The following is a 27,276-nucleotide window of genomic DNA, read 5'->3' on the forward strand; positions in this document are numbered from 1 at the left end:
CGGGTGGCAGTAGTTCGGATGTCGGCAAGCACGGCCGAGTGAGACTCCGCATTCCAAGTGATGGTCGATGAGCACCTGCAGTGAGCACTTGACACGGTGATGATCTGGACTTGTGTCTCTCGACAAGGAAGCAGACGCACTTCAAGATGAGGAGTTTTTGGGCCTTGCCCGCTCTGCTGCGAGTAGCGGCCGCTGCTCAGAATACCTTCAGTGTGCAAGATGATGTTCTTGCCTTCCCCCAGGTACAAGCAAACGTTGCCCGATGCACTCGTCGACGTCAAATCAACTGAACATGGCTTAGTTCTCGGTCGACTTCCCAGAAGGCCACATCTCAAACCTGCAGGCTCAGGCGAGACTCTCCGATCCCAAGGCTCAATCCGACGACCTTTCCCTCGCCTCGGCGACCGACCATGGGCCACAAGCTTCCAAGCCGCGATACGACTACGAGGAAGTCGTTTTAGCAAACCAACACTACCTGTGCCAGATCCCGCGCATAGTCGAGCAACCTCCCGCATCGCAACCCAACGAGACTCTGTCGAAGCAGGATCATGAAAAAGAGCTAGTTCGCGCAAACGATAGGGGCTGGGAGTTGCTCAAGGGCATGCAAGGCAATTGCATCTACTTCTGGAGCGGATGGTGGAGCTACAGGTATTGCTACGGCCAGGGCGTCAAGCAGTTCCATCAACTGCCTCCCTCCCAAGGCGTCCCCGCCTATCCTCCTGTCGAAGATCCCGGTGTGCCCGGCTTCATGCTTGGCGCCGTACAAGACCAGCCCCATGATACCAGCCAAGAGAAGCATCCTGACGACAAGGCTATTGGCAAGCTCGAGACCCGCGGAGAGAGCAGGTATCTCGTACAGCGTCTATCCGGTGGCACCCTCTGCGACTTGACGGCTAAAGAGCGACGCATCGAAGTCCAGTTCCACTGCAACCCTGCCACTTCGGATCGCATATCCCTCATCAAAGAGGTTGCGACATGTGCCTATCTCATGGTCATCCAGACTCCACGTCTCTGCAACGACGTCGCCTTCCAGCCTCCTCAGAAGGACCGTGCCAACAAGATTGCCTGTTCGCCCATTCTTGCTGAAGACCAAGTGCCTGAATACGAAGCCGGCATTGCTGCTGCTTCCGACATCCTTGCAGCCACCGCTCCCAACCCAACCGTCGATTCGCAATCCAAGGGGCCTATAAACATCGGCGGTATCACCGTCGGTGCACATAAATGGGTCCCTGAAGGCAGCAAGATAGAAAAATCTGCCATCGTGGGAGGCGGCAAGGAAAAGTTTGTCGAGACCATCGCCGACAGCTTCGGCAAAGCCATGTCTGCAGAGGAATTGAAGAGGCTCGGCCTTGGTGATGCGAAGAGCGTCGAAAAGTTGAAGAAGGAACTGGAAAAGATTGCAGGTGGTCAAGGCTGGGAGCTCAAAGTCTTTGACACTCCCGATGGCCGCGAATACAGAGGTGTTCTGTTAGGCGACGATGAGGATGATTCCGCGAAGCAAGAAACCGCTCAAACGACGGGCGCGAAGAAGGATGAGTCCAAGCCCACCAAAGACGTTCCTTCCGACGACGAACAGAAGCCAGAGGGTTCTGAGGAGACGTACAAAGACGAGCTATGAGGCGTGCTTTTGATCTGGCCTATTGCATCGTAACATCCATGATACCACTGATTTATTGATTTTTTATTCCATGATGCACGACCTCACCACTATCAACGTTGTCAGAGCTTGCAACGCACAAGCTCCACTCTATACCATGCATCCCACTACGCCGTGCATAGCTGAGTCTAGTTCGGCGTAACAAAATGTCGTCAATTGCACTCGAAAAGAGCATCCTGTTACATTGTGTCACTGCCGCCATGTCCACATGTGATGCCGCATAAGCGGCTCTCACCTCGAAGCTCACGCCAGTCGACCCTGTACCGCGATTTATGGCATTTTCTGGGAGGGTTCTGATACAGAGAGAATTCAGCAAGCATGTATGATATTCTTGATTCAATATAGGAAGAGCAAGGGAGTGTAGTGTCAGGGATAAATCTCATCGTGTCGTTGTAGCCAGAACAGCTATTACCCATAAGACCACCGCCCGCACCTCAGACAAACAGGTAGCCCAACCATCCAAAAGTAGAATAGATGGTCTTCAACAAACCGGTCGGGACATGATACCAGCGCCAATCTCCGAGGACAGGCAAAACTTCTGGCACCTAGCAGACAGTAACAGTGAGGTTGGAAGTATCTCCACAGGCGTGAACCAAGCCTCCGTCATAAGCGGTGAGGGGATTGGGAGAACACGAAGGCTCAGACAGCGAGATGCGCCAAGGTTGGCCGGCAAATGGATCTCCGCTGGCATTTATCAGGGACCAGTACAGCAAGTGGTCGGCAGAGTCGGAGAAGCCAAGGGTGAACTTGGGGGTGGATGGAGAGAAGTATGCCGATGTCTTGCTCAGGCCGTAGGCATTGCCAATACCGCTACGCCACTGCGTGTAGGTTCCGTTGACTGGGATCGGGTACTGGACGGGTTGCCAGGTCGAGTTCGTGATGGTGATCCAAACGGTTTCGGGACAGTTGTTTTGGACAGTCGCGAAGGCGGCCGAAGCAGAGCCAGCCAAGGCAAGAATGGCGGATGTAGCAGAGGCGATGATATGCATGATGACGATAGGAGATTGAGTCTTAGATGGAGAGAATAGGCTGAGGCTGGTGAGGGATATTGGCAGAAGAATCGATGTATTGCGTGTTCGCGTGAATGCTTCTCGAGTGATTGAGGAGCTGATGATCTGAAGGTGTGAAGCCATAGGCAGGGGCGAGGCTTTTATGTCTCGAATGCTCCTACCTTACCCCAATCCACGGAAATCGTCATGAAGCGCAAGATGTTGCTCCTGTCGTAGTCCGCAAAGGCACAAACGAATGGAATGCTCGTGCGCAGTATGTACGCTGCAAGGAGCCTGGCGGTGTAGCAAGGGGAACAATGAAACCTGGATAACAAGGTGGTTGTCCCGAACACTCAAACACTAGTAGCGTCCACCACAGAGGGTGAGATAGCTGTATGGCTCGCTGTCGTTTGTACGTTAGATCGGAGTTAGGGGAGCTCATATCCTTAATCATATACCCGCCTGACTTGGCTAGATGCAGATTCTCTGCAGAGCTCAAACTTTTTGTGGCCCAGGGTTTTGTAACATTCAGTAGTACAAGGATCAGGGTCAATTTGAAATACATGGCGAGAAGCATTCTTTGGATTTCTTTGTACACTTCCCGGAAGGCTGATAAAAACTGATCAGTTATGCCGGATGGTGGTTCAGAGCTGTCAAAATAACACGAACGATGCCTTTTGGCAATTTGCTGGGCACAAGGCCCTGAACATTGCAGGTGGTCAGATTAATGATCGGTCATGAGGAAGTGGGCTGAGGTGTTGACCTGAATGAGTTCGAGCCACGCCAATCAATTGGCCATGTCAAGTAATTAGGAGGTCTAACATCTCGACCTTAAGGCAAGAAGCCGTCGAAAGGACAGTTTGATAGTTGTGCAGTGTTGGCAAGCAAGGTAGGAGTCCCAATCGTGGCCAAGTTTGGAAAGAGTCGCAATCAGACGCAAAACTGCCAAGACTGCATGAATAGCCGGGGGACCTTCCTAATCAGCAACAGTCGAGTGACATAACAGCAGCAAGCAACGATGATGTGAGCGACTTCCTTCAGGGCGAGATGCCCTTGACAATTCCTAGCATACGACTCGGTGTCCGATCAATTCGCCCAACAACGACACGCCCCGCCATCCACAACAGCTCGCGAGCTTGTCTGTTACCCCTCACCAAGCAAAGAAACATGGCAGCTGCCATCACACAAGAAGGAGCTGAGAAAACAGCCAAGGACTTGACCAATGGTCAGACCAAGGTCAACAACTGGTCGGCGCCCGGAGGAGCAGCCTTTGACTTCCGCTCAGATGTCATGACTCGACCGACAACGCGCATGCTCGAGGCCATTGCTGCAACAACGCTTCAAGATGATGTCTTTATGGAAGACCCCACATCTAACGACTTGGAGAGCTTCATTGCAGACCTGACAGGCAAGGAGGCTGCCCTGTTCGTCCTGTCGGGCACAATGGGCAACCAGGTAGCCTTGCGTACCCAGCTCTTGGCCCCGCCTCATGCTGTCCTCACTGACCACCGCTCACACATTGTCCAATGGGAGGCTGGTGGTGTCGCTAGTATGTGTGGTGCTCTTATCCAGGCAGTTGTGCCCGCCAACGACAAGTACTTGACACTGGAAGACGTCAAGAAGTATGCTGTCATTAGCAATGACATCCATGCCTGTCCAACAAAGCTTCTCAGTCTGGAAAACACTCTCAATGGCATCGTGACCCCTCTCGACGAGTTCCAGCGTATCAGTGCCTGGGCCAAAGAGAATGGCATCCTGATGCACCTTGATGGTGCCAGGTTATGGGAGGCCGTTGCCTCTGGTGCTGGATCTCTCAAGGACTACTGTGCATGCTTCGATTCCATCTCACTCTGCTTTAGCAAAGGTCTAGGTGCACCCATTGGTAGCATCCTTGTCGGAACAAAGCAGTTCCGTGAAAGAGCACGCTGGATCAGGAAGAGTATCGGTGGTGGCTTGCGTCAGGCAGGTGTTGTCACTGCTGCCGCTCGCGTTGCTGTCGAAGACACGTACCTTGGTGGCAAGTTGACCGCGAGCCATGACAGAGCACGTCAGATCGCCGCTATGTGGGAAAAGCTTGGTGGTAAGACCTCGAACCCCGTCGAGACAAACATGTGCTGGCTGGATCTTGACGCTGCTGGCATCAGCGTCACGGACTTTATTGCAGCTGGAGAAAAAGTTGGCCTCAGACTAGGAGGCGGACGTCTCGTCGTTCATTACCAGATCGACGAAGAAGCCATTTCACGTCTGGAAACCTTGATGAAAGCCGTGCTTCAAGGCAAGAAGCTCGAAGGCACAGTTGATCATGACCCGGAGGACTTGAACATCAAGGTTGAATAGATTGTGCTATTTGGTCGTGATTCAAAATAATTTCAGCCCACTCTTACTATCACCTTTCCCGTCGCTCGTCCAGTATTCAATTTTGCAAAGGCCTCTTTTGCCTGATCAAACTCCCACGTACTGTCAATAATGATCTTTTCACGATCGAGACTCAGCGTTTCCTCCAGCCATTCTTTCTGAAATTTCAGATTGACGCAGGCGTAGCTTTTACCTACACCAATCTTCCCAAGCAAAGTTCTCACGACCATCTGTGGGTTCCAAAGATATGTCGCTGCTCCACCCATGCTGTCACGGCCTGTCTTATCACCTACGATCGTGACATACCTATTCGCGAGACCGATGCACGAAGTGCCACCGACGCAGTCGATAATGGCCGATGGTTCGAACTCTCCAACGGCTTGCGTCACATCGCTGGTATTGTAGTCGACAACCCGAGTTGCACCCATTGACTTGACGAATTCGGCGTTGCGGGAAGAACAGGTACTGAGCACTTCCCAGCCTCGCTGAGCAGCAAGCTGCAACACATACATACCCACACCCGAGCTTCCACCTAGTACAGCTAGTCGGCTATTGCTCTGTATGAAGAGCTCGACGTTGGAGATCGCTGTGCGCGCTGTGTGTGTCAGCGTACTAGTCACTGCTTTGTACGAGTGAAGAATACCTGTCAACCAGACCAAGGGCAAAGCGGCAGCCTGTTCCCAGCTCATGTCTTGCGGCTTCTTGACTACAATGCTGGACTTTGTGTTTACTATAGCAACATTCTGAAGTGTGCCACCAGTGAGTGTGAAAGTAATACCAAAGACCTATTAAATATGTTACCTCCATGACTCCTCGTTGACCAAAGGTGCCCGGACGACTATGCCTTGTGGAGCATTGTACACGAAAGAGCAGAGGACCAGCGTGGAAAATTCAAACCTACCTCATCCCCGACTTCGTAGCCGCTATCCTTGCCAGCGGACTCTACAATGCCAGAAAAATCCTCAGCAATCCCCTTCTCAAGAGGAGCAAAGAATTTAGGAAGATATTTCCAAATAGGGAGGTTCATCAGCTGGATATCCACAGGATTCAGTGCTGCTGCTTTGACCCGGACATGAAGCTCCGTGGCCGACGGGCGGAATGGTGCTGGAAGAGCCGACTTGTGGATGGCGTGAGGATAACCCTCATGAGTGAAGGTCCATGCCTTGACTGCCGAGGCCATTGTGAAGTAGGTTGCAGCAGAGTCGCCACGAACAAGGAGGAAGTTGGTTCAAGCAATAGATCGCTGCAAGGATCGGCGAGATTGATTGAGCTGCAGGAGCGGGGAAAACTCTTATTTTGCTCGCAGTTTCGCATTCGTCCTGTGGTCTGCTTCCATTTGTGCTGTGTACTCAGTGTTTTTTCTATCATCGAAGTGCCACTCTCGACTTTGATACTGATGTGTCCATGGTTCAAGTCACTAAGAATGCTTGAACGACTCCAAGGCAGGCGAAGTTGCTCGGGTAGAGCTCGTGTGTTGTCTAGCTACTCGCCTCATTATGTGATACCCTGGTTGGCCGACTTCACATAGGACGATACTTCACCTACTATTCTTGAGTCTACATTGGGTAATCAATGCGAGCGACTTTACTCGTTGTCAAGTTCTTTCGGATGTCACCTTTCCGACCCCGAGATCCTCGGCACGATCCAAGTGTCAACGGTCAACAAGGTTCTGAATGCAACGGCTACCCCTCGATCAGACCCCCATGACCGCGACATCGAGGTATGTTTCTTGTTGTAAGTATTTGACAGTACAGAGGCCTCTAGAACATAAGTAGTGTCTCTTGACCTCTTCAGGCTACTCAATTCTTCAACGTTGAAAACAAATATTTGTTCCAGCTGTACCTGATATCATACTTGGTCCGCGAACTAGCCACTCAAGATGGACACCAAGAGCGACACGTCGAACTACTATGACTGCCTGATTATTGGAGCAGGAATTTCTGGTATAAATGTAGCATACCGTCTGCAGGAGCAAACATCCAACAAATCGTATGCAATTTTGGAGGCCAGAGATTCTCTAGGTGGCACATGGGATCTCTTTCGCTATCCTGGAATCCGTAGCGATTCGGACATGTACACATTCGGCTTCGAATTCTATCCATGGAAAGAGTATCGCACAATGGCAGATGGAGCATCTATCAAAGAGTACTTGAAGGATGCTGCCAACAACTTCGGAATCGATAAACACATCCGTTATCGCCACAAACTTCAATCTGCAAATTGGTCCACAGACCAACAAAACTGGAGTCTCAAAGTCGATACACCTCAGGGCGAACAGAATCTCCGCGCCCGCTTCATTGTTTTCTGCACAGGTTATTACGACTTCAATGAGGCCATGCCTGCTACAATTCCCGGTATCAAAGACTTCCAAGGAAAAGTTGTCCACCCTCAATTCTGGCCAGAAGATCTGGACTATGAGAACAAGGATGTCGTTATTGTAAGTAGCCTTCTGGAGTTTCGTTTGTACTTTGCGTCTATTGAATACTTGCTAACAAAGGTTTGGTATCAGGTTGGAAGTGGCGCTACTGCTATAACACTTCTTCCTAACATAGCCAAGAAGACCAATAAAGTCATCATGCTCCAGCGGAGCCCGACATATATTGCCGCGGTGCCCCAACGAGACAACCTTTCATACTGGCCCGCCAAGTTTCTCCCTGTCAGCTGGACATACAAGCTCAGACGCATACAGTTCTTGATCCTCCCCTTCCTCTTTTTCAAGTTCTGCAAGGCTTTCCCTGATCGTGCCAGAAGACTTCTGAAAAAGGGAGCTGCATCTCAGCTACCGGAAGGGTATCCCTTGGAGCCCAACTTCGAGCCGAACTATGGACCATGGGACCAACGTCTGTGCGCGTCTCCCGATGGAGACTTTTATAAAGCCATCAAAGACGGACAAGCCGAAGTTATCACTGCTTCAATCAAACAAGTCACAGAGAAGAGCATTCACCTTGAAGGCTCCGATCGTGTCTTGACCCCTGACATAATCGTTACCGCCACTGGGTTGAAGCTTATCATGGCGGGAGGAGCCAAGCTCTCTGTTGATAACGAGCCTCTCGAGGTGCCGCAGAAGCATCTCTGGAAAGGTGCTATGATCGAGGACGTCCCTAATGCTGCCATTGTTATTGGCTACACGAACGCATCCTGGACTCTGGGCTCAGACGCGACCGCACAGTTTGTCACTCGTCTTATCAACCACATGGACAAGAACGGTATGACACAAGCAGTGCCCAGGGTGGACAAGAACTCTGATATGCAGGACCAATCTGTCCTCAATCTCAGTTCTACATACATCGTTAAAGCAGAGGGTAGTCTGCCTCGAGCCGGAAATAAAGCTCCTTGGCTTCCGCGCTCACATTATCTGAGAGATTTGTGGGAGATGAAATTTGGCAGCATTACGCACGACATGCAGTTCTCCAGGATTTCGACGTAGCGATAGACTGACTGAGTCTGCCACTTCAATATTTTGGTAGACATTACACTGTATAATAATCTTGCATAATTTACAACTAAACTTGGCCAATCATAGCTCGGCGGATCTACTCCGCAATTCGGACCGACCGATTCGTAGAGGTTGCTTCCGCTTTCGAACTTCTGACAAGCCTCGACCTCTTGCCCCTACTGCGTTGTCCATCAAACTTGTGATTCTACGCGGAAATTTCTTTTGCTTCATCTCAGAACAGTGTACCCAAACGCGTACTGTGCCGAGTAATAGCAATCCAGATCTGCTCCGTATCTCAATCTCAGGTGAAATCGAAGTGGGGGCGGGGTCCATCACTCCTCAAGCCACCCAGGATAACCCTCGTTGTGGGCCGAGAAGCCTGAGAGCGTGACGTGCAAACCCCAGGCTGCGAGGTATGGTGTTGCGAAGATGTTCAATATGCGACCGGAATTTTACCAAGGTTTGAACAGCCATATGCTTGATTCGTGTCGATGCTGACATTGAGCAGGCCGAGCATTACCTTCGACACCAAAGGTCTCGTAAGTTCGCAAGATGATTTCATTCAGAAAAAGTAGACCTAACTACTACCAGACACGAAGGAGCGGCCCTACGAGTGCGTGACCTGCAAGAAGCGCTTCTCGCGGAGGTAGGTAAATGATCAGCACAGCCAACATTGCGACATTAACACGTTCCCACAGTGATGTGCTCTTTCGACACAGTAAGCTACATAGTCAACAAACACCCGAGGAACGTGGAGACGCGTCAAGCTCTTTGCTTGGGCCTGTTAGGCCATCGCCGCCGAATGGATCCATGATACCAATCTCAGAGGAACGCATGAACCCCAATGGCCCCTTTGCTCGTCCGGAGAGGACGAGTTTTGCTCAGGATCAATCCTATGGCGATGCGCATATGGCTCATTCACGACACATGTCAATGCCTGACTTATCTTTGGGCCATCCCCAGTATAACATGAGCCCGCAGCAACATGGCCCTCTTTCCCAAATGACGCCGTCGCATGCGTATACTGGACCTGAGTTTACACCTGTACAGGAGTTTCCTCCAAGTGTGACGACACCTGCATTGCCATCGCATACTTACGATCCACAACTTGTGTCAATGGACCACACTCATATGGATGGCTTAATGTCCGGACCCTTTGGGGTTGGAGGACTACCAGTGCACTCACCCGGGCAATCTCAAGATATGCTGCAATTTTGGTTGTCGCAAGCAGACAATGATCTGGGCTACGGTTCGCTTGCCCTACCAGATATGGCTAGCACTCCGTATACACCAGAAGCCAATCAGCGACCAGCACGTCTACCAGTACAGAGAGCCGCAACCTCAGAGACCAGTGATACTGCGTCGACCGGGAACATACCGAATGAACGCTTTGCACGAGTCGAAAGCTGTTGGTTGGCGAAGAACAACGGTACTCACCACCTTGCCCAATCACTTTGGTCCGATGTCGTCCACAGCCCCGGACCTAACTTATTTTCGATCGGACTCTCACAAACTTTAGAAAGGTCAGATAGCCGATGGGGTGTTAATGCCCTGTTACGCTCCCGCCTAGAAGCAGAATTTGGCGCCCATTTGCCTCATTCTGCCGGTGCCTCTGCGCAACGGCCCGGAAACTTTCCTCCGGCAGAAGTGCTCGAGATATGTTTGGACCACTACTTCCGCCGATTTCATCCAATGGCTCCTTTCATCCACGTTCCGACGTTTGATGCTTCTAACACTCCTCTTCCTCTGCTGTATGCCATGTGTATGCTAGGACTCAGTGCTCTTGAATCGAGTAACGGTGGAAACTTCATCTCCAACGCTTTTACGGTAAGCGGTTCTCATGGTACTGTTCTCTTACGTGCCCTTCACTGACATTTTACAGATCTTACTACGAAAAGTGCACAATGATTTGGCACTGAATGCAATTACTCCCTCAGCTCCACATGCACGTCTGGCCATATTCGCTGCTGGTTTCTTGACATTGTGTCTAGCTGCTCTGTCAGGAGTGAGTTCATCGGTCTCAGGGCATGGTCTGTATGCTAAATATCCTCGTAGGACAAAGACCGATTAGCGCAGTCTCAGACTCTTTATGCGGCGCTGATAGCGGTAGGTAATATGAACTCGTATCTGCGACACGTGGCTGACAGTATCCTAGACAGCACAGAGGCAAGGGGTGTTCTCTGTGGAAGAGCTAGACGTGGAAGACACCATTGCTGAGGTCAACGATGAAAACTCTCGATGGCTAACGTGGGCTCGTATTGAGAGTGCCAAAAGGTGAGTTGCAACGTTCTCTCTTGGAATTTCGATACTAATCATGAGAACCACAGACTTGTCGTTGCATTACTTACCACTGATTGGTGGTTTTCTGCAAATTCTTCAGTCAGTCCCGCGATACGGCCAGAGACACTTCAATTATGTCTCCCTTGCGACGACGTCCTTTTCCGTGCAGAGTCTACGGCGCGATGGACCCAGCTGCAACAGATGGGCAAAAGAATATCCATGCCAATGATTAAACCTCGCACATTCAACCTCGAAGGAGCCTTGGATTCGGTCATACTGCTCGATCCTCCATTAGATGCCCCAGGACAGTACACTCTACTCTCGGCCATCAAACTCTGTGTATGTGATGCTCAGCATCGACACTTCTTACCTACGGACGACTGGGACAGACACGATCACTTGATACCATGGGAGACATATCAAGACGATCTCAGAGCCCGATCCCTGGTACAGACCACACTATCACTTGCGCCTGTTATCACCGGCTCAGTGAAGACTGCAGATCTCAATTCCCTAGTCCTGTGGCACAACTTGTGTTTGACACTCAACTCGAACATGCAGATCTTCGAGCTTGCAGCAGGTCGTGCAGGCGCGGGTCCAGCAGGCAAGGCTCTTGCCGATGTGGAGGATTGGGCCCGCACTTCCTCAGCTCGCAGGGCTTGCATACACGCCGCGCATACTTTCCAGCTCCTCAGCAATCGCAAGGTGTCGGAGAGTGTTACGCTCAACTCCATGTCTGCACTATTCTGCTCTGCTCTTGTTCTTGGTCTCTATCTCTTCACTGTACAAAGCCCGGAAACCGATAATACCCGCCCGCCATATGAGTTGATGGATGACGTTGACTGGACGATAGTCGGCAATGCGGGCATGGCAGAAACTTCGCCTGGGAACAGTCCAGGCATGATGTTCGAGTCCTCCCATGCTTCAAACATCACTCGCACTTTCATTGAAGCAGGTGGTCCTGCATCAATCAATGGGGTTGTGGCTACTAGCGGGTTCCAAACTGCAAGACGAACATTACTGGATTTCGCGCACTTAATGGATGGCATTGGTACATGGAAGCCGAGGACGCTGTCACGAATTTTACACATCATGTCTGACGTGTTGGAGGAATCTATTTGAAATCGCATAATCTGTAGTCACGAATCAATAATGTAAATAGTCTCCTCCTTCAAACGGCATATGAACATGCATGCCTAATTCTTCTTCCATTCTGCCTTGTCCCATCCCGGATCGTTACCGAACGCCTCTGGGTTCTTGCGGATCCAGTCCGCTACGTCCTTGCATTGAGCTATCCATGCCTCTTCTTGCTTGCTTACTATGTGTTCCACTACCTCCTCCATAACTTGTAGCTTCTCGTCCTCGGTCTGTAGGAAAGGGTGGAACAATAGAGCCAGATATCCTCCCTCTCTGACAACCTCGTCAATCCTCTTGATCAATCGTTCTTTGAGAACTTGGGGTGAAAGTACGTCTTCTGTGTCACCTTTACCCTTTCTCAGTGCAGCTGTTGAGGCCATATAGAAGTAGGCATCGATGCTCTCCCACTGGAACGGCACCATTGCAATGCCATCGACCAAAGCCGGACGTTCTGCGGCTGGAGAAAGATAAGTCATCCCTTTTTCCTTCATCAGATTCAACGTCCTATCTGTGACCAGACCACCCGGTGGCCTGAATCCCTTATACTGCACACCAATCGCTTTCGCATTCTCAACACTCTTATCCAAATTCCCAACCTCTGTCTCAGCATCCAGATTCTTCCAGACCTCGTGCTGATAAGCGTGGAATCCAATCTCGTGGCCTCGGGTTTGAACATGTTGGATGGTATCCGGGTAGATGGGACAATTCCAGCCTTCAACGAAGTAAGTGGCGGGGATGTGATATTTGTCCAGCAAGTCAAGCATCTTAGGAAGCTTTTCGATTACGGAGTAGTGCGAGCCTATCGGCTTATCTTTGGGCCAAAGTCCACGGTTGAGGTCGGCGGCTTCGCCCATATTGTCCATTGTTAAGCTGATACAGGCGCGCTTGCCATGTGGCCAGGGGAATTGTTGAGTTGTGCTCATGATGGTTGATGTAGATGGCGTGTACGACAGACAAAATGATCTTAGTATCTGGTGAAAACGTAAAAGTGACTGAGGTCTACGATTTCTCGGCAACAGAAGCATACAGATCTAGAAAACGGATGAAGGTAGTTAGTCACAAGGCTAAAGTCCTCGAACTTCGCTGCCGTACGAGGATGTGGAGAAGTTGTGGTGGTGACGTCTGAGGGAGGAACTGCCGAATGTGGGGCCTTCAAGTGACCCTGTCCTCTTTGCTCCTCTATCCTCTTTCGTAAGAACACAATTACTCTTGATTCGCTTCCCGACTTTCCAAATCGTCTACGAACGACCTTCGGGGGATGGGCAATGCTTACGGCCTGATTAGCCCGTAGAGTAGACTGAACGCGTCGCGTATCAGGACCTCGTGTTGGTGAAGCTTCGTCCACTGACAACGTAACGCTGATCGAATCGAATGGAGAGATTGTCATAACTTGACTCGTCGACAAGGATGCGAGCTCTATAGGCAGCATACAGCCTTTTTTCACGCTGCGAGGACACTTGTAGAGATGCGATATCGAGTACTGTAAGGGTGAATCTGATATAGCAGGTGCTATCGTGCTCGGCTGCTTCTTCCTCGAAGCGCCGCCAAGACCTGCAAGTTCAATTTACCATCACAACTTGAACCACACTGGCGGTATGCAGCTCGGTTAACACCCAGCACCTTGCATTCGGTAGGTAGATAGTATTTCGCCGGGACCCCTCCTCAACCCACCCTCTCTCTTTCTCGAAACTCTTTTCATATCAAAAGACGACAATCGAACAACATGTCCACAGAAAAGGCTCCTATCAAGGGTGTTCTGCTCGTCGGCAGTGTGCCTGGAACAGACACTGAGGATGTCTTACGCAGAATGGCACCAGCCCTCGGCAGTCGTCTCAAATACATTCCCGATGGAGAAACCGGCCAACGCAACTACTTCATAGGATGGCAAATGTACAAATTCGGCGCTTTCCCCGAGGTCGTCAGTCAATTCGGTCAGAACGGCAAATTCGAAGATACTCCTGTGCCAGAGGAAAAGATCAAGGAAGCTGCGGAGAAACTCGAGGGCATGGACACTGATTACGATACTGCTGCCATTGAATCTTGGCCTGTTTTCAAAAAGCTGAAGGAGGAAGGTGTGATTCCCAAGCATGTCAAATTCCAGGTCTGCTTGCCTTCGCCGTTGACATTTGTATCGCCGTTTATTGTTGGCGACTACAAGACTGCTATTGAGCCTGTCTACGAGCGCGCCATCCTTAGAGCTTTGGATAACATAATCAAGACCGTGCCCAAAGAAGAATTGGCTATCCAGTGGGACGTCCCCATCGAGTTTGCCCTACTCGAAGGCGTCTGGGTGCAACCTTGGTTCTCAGATGTCAAGCAAGGGATCCTGGACCGCTGGCTCAGACTGACTGCCGCTGTCGACTCCGCCGTTGACATGGGCTTCCATTTCTGCTATGGTGATATTGGACATCAGCATTTCACTCAGCCCAAGGACACGGGCTTTATGGCCGATATGGCCAAGGAGCTTTTGAGCAATGTCAGCAGACGTGTTGATTATATCCATCTGCCTGTGCCCAAAGATAGAGAGGATGCAGCATACTTTGCTCCTTTGAAAGACTTGCAGGCAGTCAGAGGAGAGACGGACATTTATCTTGGTCTTGTCCATACCGATGACTTGGAGGGTACCCAGCGCAGGATCAAAGCTGCTTCTGAAGTTCTTGATGGCTTTGGTGTTGGCACCGAATGTGGCTGGGGACGAACATCTCACGAGGAGATCACTTCAATTGTTCAAATATCGAACGCCGTCTCGGGAGAAATCATCTAAAGCACGATTTGTTTGTTGAAACACTTGGTTGGCTGTCCGGAAGAACATTTGGAGCAATGAATTGAGTAATTTGTACCGGACTTCAATACAGCTTTGTTTATATCAGACCAATAGCGCCATTGTTATCGGTACAATCAACATCCGTTGGTTTTGCTGTTAAGCAACTCCTTAAGTGCACCATCATCGAAGTATACCTTACTCCTCTCTTCCATCAATTTCTTGTCCTCCTTGACCCTCTTTAACAACGCCTTGGCCTCAGGGTTATTCGAGAAACGATCAGGCAGCGTATCCCAAACCTTAGGGTCCGTACCACGAGTGTTGATAGTGCCACACCCCACCCTCGCATACTCAGTCCACAAGAAAGTCCTCGAACTCTCCACCATGATAGTCATTTGATTTTCCAAAATCTTCCGGGGCTCAGACTCTTGGATGCGCATCTCATCTACGTAGGCTTCCGAGAAGCCACCATGGGGGGTGTGGCCGCCCTCGAAACTGCCGCCGCCGGGTTGGAAGTCGTCGCTTCTACCTAAGCCTTCGCCGTAGAGGCAGGCGAGGAATTCGGAGGCCGAGTTGCGGTGGAAGTAGGGGAGGCGGAAGGTGTTTGATGCGACGTCCCATCTTGGACCGAACCAGAGGAAGTCGGCGAGAGGAGTGTTGGGATCGCGGGATTTGGCTGTGAGGACGGTGTTGACGGAAGGATCGGTATGATCAATACTGGTTGCGTTTTGGGAGGCGAACTTGGTGAGATCGTACTGGAGCAATCAATGTTAGAAACGAATCTAGTATGTGCGCAGAGAGACATGAAGCTCTTACCTTGTACGGAACGACGTTTCCGTGCCAGGCGACCAAGTCGAACGGACTGTGATCCTGCTCGAGGCAGTTGTACTTTCCATTGTTCTTGTTCACAACAGCCCAGTCTCCGCTCAAATCCTCATCAATGTGTGCAACGGGATATAAGAAGTCTCTGGGGTTAGCAAGACTATGGCCACCCAAAGGACCCAGGTCAGGCAACTCCCACATGCTGCCCCAAACCTCCGTGATGTATCCTCTAGCCTTCTCAACTCCAGGTCCAAGAGCAATTCTGAATCTCACACCTCTCTGAATGACGCAAATTTCTCCTGGCTGCAAAAAGATCATACCGAATTCGGTCTGGACGTCCAGGTTCCCTTGCTGAGCGCAGATGAGGAAGTCACCATCTGTGTTGCAGAATGCTCGTTTCTCCATAGATGCGTTGATGGCGTAGACATACAAGGCCATGCCCTCACGCAAGTTAGGATCACCAGAACCACCCAAAGTATGTAAACCATCCACAAAGTCAATCTTGTCCGAGTCTTCGGGCAGAGGGAAAGGTCCCCATTCTGCTTGTTCGGGCAGAGTCTCGACTTCAGGGTTCAGCGAGAGGAAGCAGTTCTGGATGTGAGCCTTTGATTCAATCTTCTTGTATCCATCTGGGGAGAGTTAGAACCATCTCGAAGAACATACCGGAACTACTCACTGTGAGCCGCTGCGGGCCGGACACGGTACATGTATGTGCTGTAGTTGTGTGCTCTTGGTGCGGCGAATGCACTGTATGTAATGCCTTCGGTGTAAAGGCCAAATCGGACTTCTTGTGGGTTGTTCTGGGCCACTGGGAGGGTGCCTGGGATCACCTCTGACTGGTGTCTGTTGTTCCAGCCGTGCATATATGTGTAGGGGTCATTCTCGCGGGTAGGCTTCTTGCGCTGCAAGTCTGTGTAATGGAAGATCTTGGTAGGATCTGTGGCGGGTTCGCGTTCTTTCATAGGGGCAGGCATTGTGGCGATAGTAGTAGAGTGTAGTATGAATAGCACGTCAAAAGTTGTATGTAGATGTGAAAGAGCGAAGGGCTGGGCTCCGGGAGCATATAACTATTCCAGCTCTCAGCAGGCGGCACTTGTGTCGGTCATGGTTAGTCACTGCCACCCTGCGGGGTCTCTCACATCATGGCGGCATGAGGTCGTGGGGCTCCATGGGACGTGTGCGATGGCCTTGCGACATTGATGGTGATGCTTCGTTAAAGCTCCATAACGATGTTTGTGGGGCGAGGAGCCCCTCGTAACATCAAGTGGGGCGGTGCTACAGCTCTTTGCGGAAGGAGGGGTCAGCACAAATCAGGTCTAGTCAATAGACCTCGCATGAACATGTTCGCAGAAGCCAACAGACTTCTGTGACTTGGTACAGAGAGATTGTATAGAGACCGGGTATCCACAATGATTTGTCCTCCAGTGCAGCCTCCTCCGGAAAAGAGCTGTTCCTCCCTCCTAAACGCCATGCATAAAAATTCAATGCTCCTCGCCAACGAAGGCCGATCTTCCAAACAAAACCCACGCTATGCAACTAGATGAATGAAACGAGCGATCCGAATTTACCGCGGAGAATACCACCACCTCACATGATGGTACACTCTCTGTCCGGTTTCTCCGTTTTTCGCTTTCGATGGAAATGTCCTTCGTGGCCCTTGTCACTTCGCTCTTTCCTGACTTTGCTCCTGCCGGTCCTCTCTTTCTCGGCTTTCTCGGCCATCTTTGCGTCAAGATTCTTGAGACTCTCGACGGATGCTTCACTGCCGCTCACCGTCGGCTGACCTTCCACATCTTTGCTGTGAACCTGGTCCTCGTCCTGTTCAGCTGCCGCAGCAAGATTTGTAAGATCGGTCCGGCTCACACGACTTGTGAGTTTGCTCATACTCATATTCAGACTGAAGCGCGAGCCGCCGTCTGTAGACCCAGGACGTGACTTGGTCTTCTTGGTGCTAACCTTGCTACCTCTCCTCGACGGTATGCCAAGGAAGCTACCTCGTGACTCGTCTATCGGTGTTGATGGTACGGACATAGTGGCTTGACTGCCAGCAGCGCTGCCATCGTCTGCGACACTTTCACGACGAGCATCTAGACTGGCCCTCCCGCGTATGTCCAGACTGGTTCTGTTAGATGCTGTCCAGTCTGCGGTCTCGGTGCCCGATAGCCCATTAGGCGAAGTCGGGGAAGAAGATTCGACTAGGACCATGTCGTTCTCGTCACTGCCGATCTTCTTGAGCTTTTCAGGCGAATACTCGAAAGAATCTGATGGGTGTCGTGACATGGCCTCGTCATAGGTTGGAGGCGCGTCAGGGATGAGTTCCTCGTCGATGGGTTGAACTTGGTAGAAGAGAAGGTAAGGACATTCTTCCTTCAGCTTTTGATTGATGTCAACGTAGGTGACACGTTCTCTGGCAAGATCGTCAAACAGCATCCAAGGATCTTCTTCTTCGACACTGGTAGCAGTATCCGGGCGATCCGAACGTCCATCGATGCTTTGAGCATTGGCAGCGCGACCCCGGACCAGGGAAACGTAGTGACCAGAATTGACGGATACGCCTCGATGGCAGACAACTGACTGGAGAACAAGCTTGAAGTTGCCAACAAGCGGGCTATGATCTTCCATCTCATCGTCGGACACAAAGTTCGGTACCGCAATCTCAAGAGGAATGTCGATGAAGGTGTCGAGACGACTTGCGATGCCAGTGTTGGTGTACTGGTATCTCTTGAGGGCAATTCCAAGCACTGGTCGCTTCTTGGAGAAATGAGCGGCGACCTGGGCATCGCTAGTAGGGATAATGTTCTCGGTATACCATGGAAGCAGTTTGAAGAACTGCCAGGCGGGCATCAACACCTCCGTCCGGATCGAGTTCTTACGCGGTCGGCCGGGAGTATTTGTGGCATCATCTAGCTCTTTCTTCTCGTCTGGCTTGGCTTCCACCACTCTTCGCTGGCTGAAAATACTATCGGCACGCTTGCGATTCATGCCGGGCCTGATCTTATCGAGAGGCGACTTGATTGGGGTGCCGGGCGCAGACGATGGCGATTTGACCGGAGTGCTGGGATCCGGCCTGGGTGTGGCGGCTTGGTCAAAGTATTCAACCGTTTCGACATGCAAAGCTCCACCCTTTTCGCAAGAGTTCGAACGTTGAAGTCTCTCGTTGGACCTGACGGACTGGAGTGTATTGCGTCTGTCAAGATGACGTTTAACCTCGATACGGTTGTTGAAATAGTTTTCCAGACAATCTTCCAGCGTGACGACACTGCTTCCCTCGGGCGGTTCGGTGACTACGGCGACTTCGAGCAGGCGTTCATTGACAAATTTGTGATCGTCAGCAGGATCTTCTTTGCCTGTATGGAACAAGTCCATCTTCAGAGTGAGCAGTGGGAGCTCGAGCTTGCCAGTGATGAAGGTGAAGGCTTCGGATGTGTCTTGCTGGCACAATTCGGCTGCCGATTCCCAACCGCATTCCGCGAGCGAGTCTTGCAAGTGTTTGGTCTAAACAAGAGGTCAGCAACTGAGGAAGGATTGTGTCCGAAGATGATACGTACAATGTCTCGAGTGATCAGTCTGCCGGAGCGTAACATGTTGACCCACAAGCGTAGGAGACCGGCCAGCTTCTTGCGCGGAAGATCCTCAAAGCTATTATACAGCATGGCTTCGAAGCTGTCGAGACGCGCGAACATGGCGAAGAGGAGTGCATCGAGGTAGCAAGTCACGCCGTTGCGGTTTTCAGCACCGAGCAGCTTGGTCGAGGGGTTATATGTCTTGAGGATGCCTTCGTATGTGTCCTCGAAGAGGAGCAGCAGTCGCATGGCGTCCTCACCATTGCCCTCGGAGTTTGTGGCCTGCAGAGCATAGTTGACATTCGCTTCGGTGAAGGTCGTGATTCCGTACGTCTGGAGTCGAGCGATGATTGTCTTGATCTGTGTGCGCATCTAGCCTCAGCAAGATGACTTGGCCAACAAGGACGGATTGCTCACCCTCTTCTCGTCCTCCTTTTCTAGCTTCTTCCTTTCTTCTGGTACGAACAAGCCACCGAATGCGCCGGTGTCAGGAGGGGTCTGTAGAGCGAGGGAACAATCGCGGTCAGCGGGGGTTGCAATGGTGGGGGATGGGGTGAATTGGACGGAAGTTGGTCGCTTTTTGGAAGGTCGATTGGAGACATGGTCGGCGAGATCCAAGGATGAGTCGATTGATCGACTTCGTCTTTGGTCGGGCAGAGGACTGGCTCCAGGATCGGCATCTTTACGCCAGGGTGGAGAGGGCAGGTGGAAGTGAGAAAAGGGTAGAAATACTTTTGATCGGCGGTCCCGTCTGCCCAAGAAACGCTGGACGCTGCTGCTCATGGCGACGTCGGCAGGAGCAGGAGCGGGTTCAGACGAGTTGGATGGCTGCTGCGTCCATCAAGTGGTGCGAGGATGCAGATGCGAAAGTGAAACGGGCAGCGGGGTATCTGCAGGGCTCCTTCTGCGGAGGTCGAAATGTCTTGCGCTTGAGTCTTGACACTGTTATGCGCTTTCTGGGGAAAGAGGGAAGAAATGGCCAGACTAGGGTCCAGACGCCCGATAAGCTTCGGTTGAAGACGTGCACCTCCGTTGACAGTGGACAGTGGACAGTGGACACAACTGATCGAATGGCGAGCTGAACAAGAGAGAAAAAAGAGTTGGGCAGACACAAGCAGGTTGAGGGCGGGAGGAACATGTCCTCTTTCGCAATCCAGCGCTCTAGGCAGTGACCAGTGACGCTGGGCGCCCGCCCCGTATGGGGTTCTTCTGCCACCATCGACAGCCATCTGCCTAATGTATGCTAGCTCGAGCCGAGGGGTAACCCTGCTCGACCCTCGCCTTCGTTCGCCTATTCTTGTAATCATGGTCTGTGCCTCACAGCTACCTTCGTAATCGGTACGAGGCTCAGAAAAATTGTTTGTTCATGACCGTCGTAAAGCGAGGGTAGATAGTCTATGAGAAGTGAAGAGTATCTACACAGTCGTCTTTCGTTCAAGAAGGACAAGCCCAAGCCCATCAGAGTCTTGACTCTCGGGCATGGGGAACGTCCATGGCCCTCAACCCATACCAGTGCGACCAATGAAAAAACATCTTTGCACTACGAGCTCCTAGCGAGCACCAGGACTCTCTACCACTCTTCTAGAACTCGAAATGCTGCCTCATTTCCTCGAGATTCATGCCAGGGCCGACGAGCTCTTGCAAGTCTCTACGCTCCATCTGTGCAAACACTCTTCTCAAAGTGTCGTAGAGATTCGTGCTCTGGTTTTGAGTAATCATGGCTTCCAGCTTGGCATCTGTCATGTTAGTGTCACCGACCACCTCCCTTGCCTTTTCAAGACCTTCTTTTTCCGTGATGCGGTGCATTGCCAATGCGCCTAGGAGGTGTTGAGCGGCTTCTTCGTAGCAACCGATGTTTATACATGAAACTCCTAGGTTGTAGCGCGCTCTGACGAAGTTGGGTCGCATCTCCAAAGCACGAGAATATGCATCGATGGCCTCTTCAGATCTGCCGGAATTTGCGAGCGTGGCACCGAGACGGTTCCACAAGAGATGCAGCTCTTCTTGTCGGTTTGTGCTGCCTTCTTCTGTCGAGGCCAGAGCGGCACCAAAGCAGTCGACTGCCTTGTCGTATTCTTCTGCGCCATAGAAGAGGACACCAAGACCGACTTGAACGTCAGGATCCATCTGCTCCCCGTCCGGCGATAGTTGTGCGGCTTGTATGAACAGGTCTGTCACCTTCTCGTGCAAAGCATGACGATCGGTAAAGCCGATCTCGTCATCCTGGGAGGAGAGAGGACCATTGATGAGGGAAGGATATTTTGTGGCCACCCAGCGTTCGAGGGTCCTGTAGGCGGTACTGTCGTAGCCTTCGTTTGTGTATGACACGGCCAGGCCCATCAGAGCTTCTAGATTGTTGGGGTCGAGTTTGAGAGCATGCTCTAAAGCGCGAATGGCTGGTGATTCCTTTTCATTCTGTGCTTGGGCTTGGCCCAGGGCTGTCCAAGCACCCATGTGGTCTGCGTCTTTCTGCACGGCGGCTTCGAAGGCCAGAGCGGCGAGTGAGAGGTTGCCGCCTTCGCGCATGATCTTCATGCCTTCATCGTAGGGGTTGGCGAGTTCGGTAAAGGGGTTGTCGTCCTCGAACATGTAGTCGCCCAGCGAGGGGTCGCGGTGAGTGTTGAGGCCGTCGAAGCCATCCCACTGATCGAAGCGGTCGTCCGCGTCGCCGAAGGTCTCGTGGGTGACAAAGTCTCTGTTTTGAGTCGTCTCAGCTTGGATACCCTGCCATACCGACTCGAAATCGCCAAACAGCGTTTCGGAGTGTTCTTGATCAACTGACCTGTCCATGGCGTTCAGCTCTGCCTCCATGGCCGCATTTGCTTCTGCATCAAGTTGGTCGTTCTGTTGCTCTTGTGTAGTGTCCAACTCGGCAAACTGAGCTTCCCAGTCCTTGTCATCTAGCTCGACCATGCGCTCTTTGCCCTTGGATTGTTGTTGCTGATCTTGCGGTGTCTGCATGCCACTCATGCCCATGCCACCCATTCCCATACCTCCCATGCCCATCCTCATACCCATACCGTTGCCGTACATGCCGCCATACTGCATAGGCGACTGATATCTAGCCATGGGAGTTTGCTGGACATTGTTGAGCGGACTCGCCGTCCTCGCGGCGGAATTTTGCTGGAAACGAGCAAAGTCTTGGGGGTTGAAACCACCATTGTTCTGGTGGGCGAATGCAGGGCCAGCCTGGTCGGACATTTGCGGCTCGAACTCGGCGGCCCAGTGGGCAGGTGCGGGGGATGCAGCTTGGTCGAGCTCACGGCGCATCTGCTCCATGGCGAACGGGGAGTCTTGGAAACTTGGACCTAGGTGTGCGGGTTGTTGCATGAACTCTTCCATCATCTTCTCCTCTGGTCAGCATCGCTGTCAACTGCGAGTATGAAGCAGACTTCAGTGCTTACAGCATCTTGTGGGGCTCCCATCTGGCTTCGCATGCTTTCCATACCACCGGGACCTCTGCCTACTAGGCGGTCCCTCTGTAGCGACTTGTCATCTTGAACATGCTTTGTGAACTGGCTCAGAGGGTTGCCTGCCGTCGAGCATTCTGCTCCGCCGAGGAACGACATGGCGTGTTGTCTATTAATGGGTCTGATTGGAGGTGAGCTTGAAGTTCGTGAAGGCTCTGGAACCGAGTGAGACTTGTCAAGCGAGTAAGAGTTAGAGGAGAAGAGAGGTAGTGACGAAGAAGGAACAAGTTGATTGTTCAGCAATGGCAGAACAATTCAAGGTCCATAGACCATGCACGATATCGCTCGGCAATCAAGGCCCGAGGGCGGCGAAACACTGTGGGGAAGTCGGCCTTGGCGAGGGTCTCCCAGATACCGAGGTCGATAAGCTTCGCCGTCTTGGTTGAATCGTCATGTGAAGGGAGAAAACAGTCAAGTTACGAGTGATAGAATAATACAAGTTATGTCCAGCAGTCCCCATCAAACGCCACAGCTATGGTACAATGCTTTTGGGAAACCACATCTAGTCAACGCGCTTACCACCCATGGGGCCAAGGGCGCCGCGGCTGTAATCAACACGCAACTGTCTGCCATAGATCTCCTTGTTCTCAAGCATCTCCTTGGCCTTCTGAGCACTGGGAATGTCGATGAAGTCGGCATGGCAGAAACCTCTGGGCTGTCCTGAGCGACGGTCGACGGCCACTCTGACGTCCAGAACATTGGTAATGTTGCGGAACAGGTCGTTCAGGTCCTTGTCGGACATCTGGAAAGACATGTTGCCAATGAACAGAGTCTTGCTAGGGTTGTTGACTCTGACAGAACTGGCCATGACGTTGCGGGGCTCACGGCGGAGATGGAACTGAACGGCCATGTTGCGGCCAGCCAGAGCCTTCTGGTTGAGCTGCTTCTGTGCCTTCTCTGCGTCCTGGAGAGTCGCGTACTCGACGAAACCAAATCTGCGACACTTGTTAGTCTTGCCCACTAGCACTCTGGTTGATATATCATGACATACCCTCTGCTCAGACCGCGGGCATCCTCAGCCACACGAGCATTGACGACCTTTCCGAAGCTGGAGAACTCGCGCTCAAGATCCTGTGCCTTGACTTCGAAGAACAGGTTGCCGACATAGAGAATTCTGCTGGGCTTGGGGTCCTTGTGTGTTCCGACGGCTGCGTTGCGAGCGCTCTCACCAAGAAGCGACTCTGCTGCGTTGGTGACATTGGAAGCGACATCCTGGACCTTCTCCTTGACCTGCTCGACCACCGAAGGCTTGGCGTCTGATGCCTCGGGAATCGACTTCTCTACCACGTTGGGCTCCTGCTCTGCTTGCGCCTCAGATGTGACGGCCTCCTCCTTCATGGCCTGCTCGTTTGCGGTGGGTTCAGTAGGAATAGTCTCGCCAGTGGTCTTCTCCTGTACGGGAGATGCCTCGTCGCTGGCGAATCGCCTTTGGAAAGCAGGCACCTGCCATTTCTGTGATTGACGGAGTCCTGTGGGAGTCTTGGTGACAATTGTGCGGGCCTTGAGGGGCGAAGAGGTGAAGCTGCGGACAGCGGCGCGGCGAAGAAGAAACCTGCAACTGTCAGATTTGCGCAATCACCATCGATGTGTGTCAACGACTCACATGATTACGGGATATTGAAGGAAATGTCGATAAATCAAAGACTGGGTGGGTATTCTCTCGGTCCAGGCGCAGTGAGAGAAACACTTCGGGCGCTCGAGCTTGGACCATCCGAGTCGCTTTTCTCGAAGACGACAGTCTCGTGACGTGGTACACTCAAGCAGCTATCAAAAGTCATTATCGTCAACACAATACTGAGCATAGTTCCGGGAGAGCTGCAGCGATACATGTTGAATAGCCTGTCCGAAGACACGATAGTTTTGAGTAGACCGCTCCGTCCACAGAGAGCGACTCCCCAGAGTTCTCTCTTTTGGGAACCGCTGTAGATTTCCACGACTTCACGCGTGACAGAGTTTAGCACTCGGGGACGCTTTACGATACCATTAAAGATCGCATAATGCTTTATGCTCATAGGAAGAAATGGAGGCTGTGAGAAGGTCCAAGCTACCAATTGGTCCCTCGCTTTGGCGGCAAAACGAGAGACTTCCGCTGGGTAGACAGGGTTGCTCGAGCAACATGAGATCCTTGGTCGTGCAAGCCAAAGCAACTTCCGGCGCGTATCCGAGTTTTTCATTCGCTCACCTTGAGCCAACGATTTGTCTTGCTCGAACTTGAGCTTCCTAAATTGGTCGCTTTATAAAGTATCATCGCATACTGCAAGCAGTCATGCCGCAACATATCGCATGATCATATGTCCATTTCGCCAATCATGATATCCCTCGATTCAGGCTTATCAATCACTTGACAAGCCTCTCATGTCTCGGCAAAGATAAGATAACTGCAGAGGTCAACATCGCATGAACTCGTAACATGCACCGAGACAGCCACTCTGACCCCATGAAGCCAACACGCAAACTCACAACTCGCATGCACGTCTCCCAACTCCCCGTTCCATCCGCGAAACGCCGCATACCCGCCGCGACTGTCACCGCTTTACACCACTTGCTTCATGCCGAATAGCTGGGAAGCAGCGGTGAGATGAACGATCGAGAATGCCACGTGCAGATCTGTCGTTTATGCGTCATGGTACACGTCCTTCAAGGTGGCTCGCGCGGAAAAGGCTTGACGGGACTGCTCCCGGTACAGCCGGCAGCTCGAATTGCCTTCGAGAAGCGTTCTAAATCATGTCCATACTGCAAGATCCTGCTGTTCTCGGTCCTTGACCCCAGGTATCGATCTTCCTGAAGAATACCAATCACGTCGGGACACCTTCTCCGTCCTAGATTGGAGATATCAGGCGCCCACGCTAGACGACCGGAACACACCAAGGTACGCTCCCGCAATGCATAGAACCTGATTGACCCAGAGCCGAATAGATCTGTATGCCTGTATAGTGAGTATGTGTTGTATATCATCAAAGCCGCTGGCCGTGGGATACAACATCTCGCTTGCTGCATCTCATACGGGTCGTGCGTTCGGGTGTTGTGATGATTGGGTTCCTCTTCTCTATGTGCTCACATGTACCCTATACAGCGTCTGTGCAGCGCACATCGCGACCGGTGAGAAAAGGGTTGTCCTGTCATGGGTTGTAGCGCGCACTTGGGACGATTGTGCGAGATTAGATCGCGTCAATACTGTTAAGCGGCATGTGAATGTATGCTCTGTGATGCTATGAACCGAAGGAAAAACATCAGGGATCCATGGTACGAAAGGGGTGTACAGCTCGGATATGTTGCTGAGCATGCAGCCAAGCGCTTGTAGAAACAGATCCCACCGTCGTACTCGTTGAAGCAACAACCCGTTATAGAGCTCAAGTGCGGAACTTGTTCAAGTGTAAGAAACGACGGGAGTTGCTGGTCGAAAAGAAAGGACATTGAAGGGAGGAAGTAACGATGAAAGAACGCGTGAGTGACGTCGTCCCGGCTGCCGTTTCCGTGGAGATCAACCATTCGCAAAGAAACAGCGTTCATCATCACACTTTCACTTCAACATCATGTAACACGAATCGTGTGCATGCTTGAAGATTTGATATCGATCGAGCTGCAAGAGCTCTATCTAAACATCTCAGATGGCCACAATGTTCAAACGAGTGCCCAAAGTCGACACAGCGACGACTTTATCAGCGACCAACAACAGCAGCAGCAATAGCGGAGGCGTTCGTGGACGCGGTAGCACATTCACGCGCCGCCCTGGTCGGCAGAAGCTGACTGGCCTGTTTGCACATGGAATTTGGCATTGCGACTGCGATTGCGAGCCTCGCCTTCCTGCCGAACACTTCCAGGTGAAGAAAGAGAGCGCAAACAAAGGTTGCTTATTCACGCTCTTTCCTGCCGATGAAATGGTCATGACTGACTTCGTGTAAAGGCAGATGGTTCTACACCTGCCAGAACGGAGAGGGACGTAGATGCGGTTTCTTTCTCTGGGATGATGATGCAAAACCACGAGAAGCAGCTGCTGTCCTGAGTAACTCCAGAACGGAACCTAGGACGACGCTGAATAAGCCCTTGTCCCCTGTACATCAATCGCCTCAGACAACGCAATCAAGCACTTCAACCTTGAGTCATCCCATCAGTGCTTTGAAACGACCACTTTCCGACACCGGTTTTGATGATGCTGATGACCATGATTCTTTTCCCTGGTCGCTATCAGGCCAAGAGGAGGCAGAGATTCTCAATGTACCAGAAACGCCGCGCAAGGCAGTCAAGTTCGATGCTCTCGCCACGCCAGCAACTAGCGTGCATAGGAAGCTGCCATGGATTGACAACTCTGCCAACTTGCCTTCTGCAATCTCAGCGAGAAGGACACCCTCCAAAGACACTGCTCTGCCTGGACTGACTACACCATCACACTCGAGATTAGCTGCTGTACAACAAGGTGCCTTGACACCGCAGGTCACTCCAAGTCCCTTACGCTTTCGTGATTCATCAGCAGATGCGTCGTCTCCCCGATCCACACTTACTGCTGATGTTTTAGCCGCTTTTGACACCGCAGAAGTCACACTACCAGGTGAATTATCTTCAAAGCTTCGAGATGTCTTGACACGTCACGAATTACGCACTCAGGGAGTGATCCAAGGGAGAGAAATTACTCGACTTGCTTTGAAAGCTCGCGACGCGAAGGTTGTCGAGCTTCAAGCCACAATCGCGAGCCTCGAAGCTGAAAGAGAAGTCGACCAAGCTCGCATCAGAAGTCTTGAATGGGAGAAAGAGATCTTGGCCAAAGGTCAAGAATTCGACACAGAGTTGTAATCAAGCATTGCAGCTATC

General features: G+C 51.7%; 13 protein-coding genes across 13 annotated transcripts; 6 read left to right on the forward strand and 7 right to left on the reverse strand.

Annotated features, from left to right (window-relative positions):
• Positions 1–93: 93 nt before the first annotated feature.
• M438DRAFT_400047 (uncharacterized protein) lies at positions 94–1,618 on the forward strand (the record flags this gene model as incomplete). The annotated part of the gene is made up of 2 exons (XM_029909448.1): positions 94–242; positions 302–1,618. Exons 1-2 carry the CDS (start codon positions 147–149, stop codon positions 1,616–1,618), a joined length of 1,413 nt encoding a protein of 470 aa, XP_029756506.1. The 5' UTR covers positions 94–146.
• Positions 1,619–2,202: 584 nt separating this feature from the next.
• On the reverse strand, positions 2,203–2,622 carry M438DRAFT_259124 (uncharacterized protein; the record flags this gene model as incomplete). Its single annotated transcript, XM_029899751.1, has 1 exon — positions 2,203–2,622. A coding segment is annotated over one exon (420 nt), but the record flags the coding sequence as incomplete, so codon positions are not given.
• A 1,191-nt stretch (positions 2,623–3,813) lies between these two features.
• Positions 3,814–4,983, forward strand: M438DRAFT_359012 (uncharacterized protein; the record flags this gene model as incomplete). The annotated part of the gene is made up of 1 exon (XM_029907302.1): positions 3,814–4,983. One exon carries the CDS (start codon positions 3,814–3,816, stop codon positions 4,981–4,983), a length of 1,170 nt encoding a protein of 389 aa, XP_029756508.1.
• Positions 4,984–5,015: 32 nt separating this feature from the next.
• M438DRAFT_326743 (GroES-like protein) lies at positions 5,016–6,671 on the reverse strand (the record flags this gene model as incomplete). The annotated part of the gene is made up of 4 exons (XM_029903137.1): positions 5,903–6,671; positions 5,645–5,786; positions 5,295–5,596; positions 5,016–5,231 (listed from the first exon to the last, which is right to left on the reverse strand). Exons 1-4 carry the CDS (start codon positions 6,179–6,181, stop codon positions 5,016–5,018), a joined length of 939 nt encoding a protein of 312 aa, XP_029756509.1. The 5' UTR covers positions 6,182–6,671.
• A 44-nt stretch (positions 6,672–6,715) lies between these two features.
• On the forward strand, positions 6,716–8,558 carry M438DRAFT_326746 (monooxygenase flavin-binding family protein-like protein). The gene is made up of 2 exons (XM_029903138.1): positions 6,716–7,438; positions 7,511–8,558. Exons 1-2 carry the CDS (start codon positions 6,881–6,883, stop codon positions 8,426–8,428), a joined length of 1,476 nt encoding a protein of 491 aa, XP_029756510.1. The 5' UTR covers positions 6,716–6,880; the 3' UTR covers positions 8,429–8,558.
• A 57-nt stretch (positions 8,559–8,615) lies between these two features.
• On the forward strand, positions 8,616–11,944 carry M438DRAFT_304816 (uncharacterized protein). The gene is made up of 8 exons (XM_029902200.1): positions 8,616–8,897; positions 8,946–8,976; positions 9,029–9,083; positions 9,136–10,264; positions 10,320–10,442; positions 10,493–10,543; positions 10,593–10,711; positions 10,765–11,944. The coding sequence occupies exons 1-8, from the start codon at positions 8,853–8,855 to the stop codon at positions 11,837–11,839; spliced, it is 2,628 nt and encodes an 875-aa protein (XP_029756511.1). The 5' UTR covers positions 8,616–8,852; the 3' UTR covers positions 11,840–11,944.
• On the reverse strand, positions 11,877–13,462 carry M438DRAFT_116769 (glycoside hydrolase/deacetylase). The gene is made up of 2 exons (XM_029898728.1): positions 13,128–13,462; positions 11,877–12,885 (listed from the first exon to the last, which is right to left on the reverse strand). Exons 1-2 carry the CDS (start codon positions 13,281–13,283, stop codon positions 11,914–11,916), a joined length of 1,128 nt encoding a protein of 375 aa, XP_029756512.1. The 5' UTR covers positions 13,284–13,462; the 3' UTR covers positions 11,877–11,913.
• Positions 13,463–13,577: 115 nt separating this feature from the next.
• Positions 13,578–14,618, forward strand: M438DRAFT_282038 (uncharacterized protein; the record flags this gene model as incomplete). Its single annotated transcript, XM_029901282.1, has 1 exon — positions 13,578–14,618. One exon carries the CDS (start codon positions 13,578–13,580, stop codon positions 14,616–14,618), a length of 1,041 nt encoding a protein of 346 aa, XP_029756513.1.
• A 134-nt stretch (positions 14,619–14,752) lies between these two features.
• On the reverse strand, positions 14,753–16,399 carry M438DRAFT_282193 (Homogentisate 1,2-dioxygenase; the record flags this gene model as incomplete). The annotated part of the gene is made up of 3 exons (XM_029901291.1): positions 14,753–15,370; positions 15,432–16,066; positions 16,114–16,399. The coding sequence occupies 3 exons, from the start codon at positions 16,397–16,399 to the stop codon at positions 14,753–14,755; spliced, it is 1,539 nt and encodes a 512-aa protein (XP_029756514.1).
• A 625-nt stretch (positions 16,400–17,024) lies between these two features.
• On the reverse strand, positions 17,025–19,372 carry M438DRAFT_282112 (cysteine proteinase; the record flags this gene model as incomplete). Its single annotated transcript, XM_029901285.1, has 2 exons — positions 17,025–18,932; positions 18,986–19,372. The coding sequence occupies 2 exons, from the start codon at positions 19,370–19,372 to the stop codon at positions 17,025–17,027; spliced, it is 2,295 nt and encodes a 764-aa protein (XP_029756515.1).
• A 1,209-nt stretch (positions 19,373–20,581) lies between these two features.
• Positions 20,582–22,569, reverse strand: M438DRAFT_282059 (TPR-like protein; the record flags this gene model as incomplete). The annotated part of the gene is made up of 2 exons (XM_029901284.1): positions 20,582–22,345; positions 22,405–22,569. The coding sequence occupies 2 exons, from the start codon at positions 22,567–22,569 to the stop codon at positions 20,582–20,584; spliced, it is 1,929 nt and encodes a 642-aa protein (XP_029756516.1).
• A 116-nt stretch (positions 22,570–22,685) lies between these two features.
• M438DRAFT_116697 (RNA-binding domain-containing protein) lies at positions 22,686–24,491 on the reverse strand. Its single transcript, XM_029898727.1, has 4 exons — positions 24,298–24,491; positions 24,074–24,234; positions 23,462–24,022; positions 22,686–23,405 (listed from the first exon to the last, which is right to left on the reverse strand). Coding segments are annotated over exons 2-4 (996 nt in total). The 5' UTR covers positions 24,076–24,234; positions 24,298–24,491; the 3' UTR covers positions 22,686–22,972.
• A 1,587-nt stretch (positions 24,492–26,078) lies between these two features.
• On the forward strand, positions 26,079–27,258 carry M438DRAFT_377685 (uncharacterized protein; the record flags this gene model as incomplete). The annotated part of the gene is made up of 2 exons (XM_029908751.1): positions 26,079–26,316; positions 26,375–27,258. The coding sequence occupies 2 exons, from the start codon at positions 26,079–26,081 to the stop codon at positions 27,256–27,258; spliced, it is 1,122 nt and encodes a 373-aa protein (XP_029756518.1).
• Positions 27,259–27,276: the final 18 nt, after the last annotated feature.

Source organism: Aureobasidium pullulans (assembly GCF_000721785.1).
Source record: "Aureobasidium pullulans EXF-150 unplaced genomic scaffold scaffold_26, whole genome shotgun sequence".
Taxonomy (NCBI): Eukaryota; Fungi; Ascomycota; class Dothideomycetes; order Dothideales; family Saccotheciaceae; genus Aureobasidium; species Aureobasidium pullulans.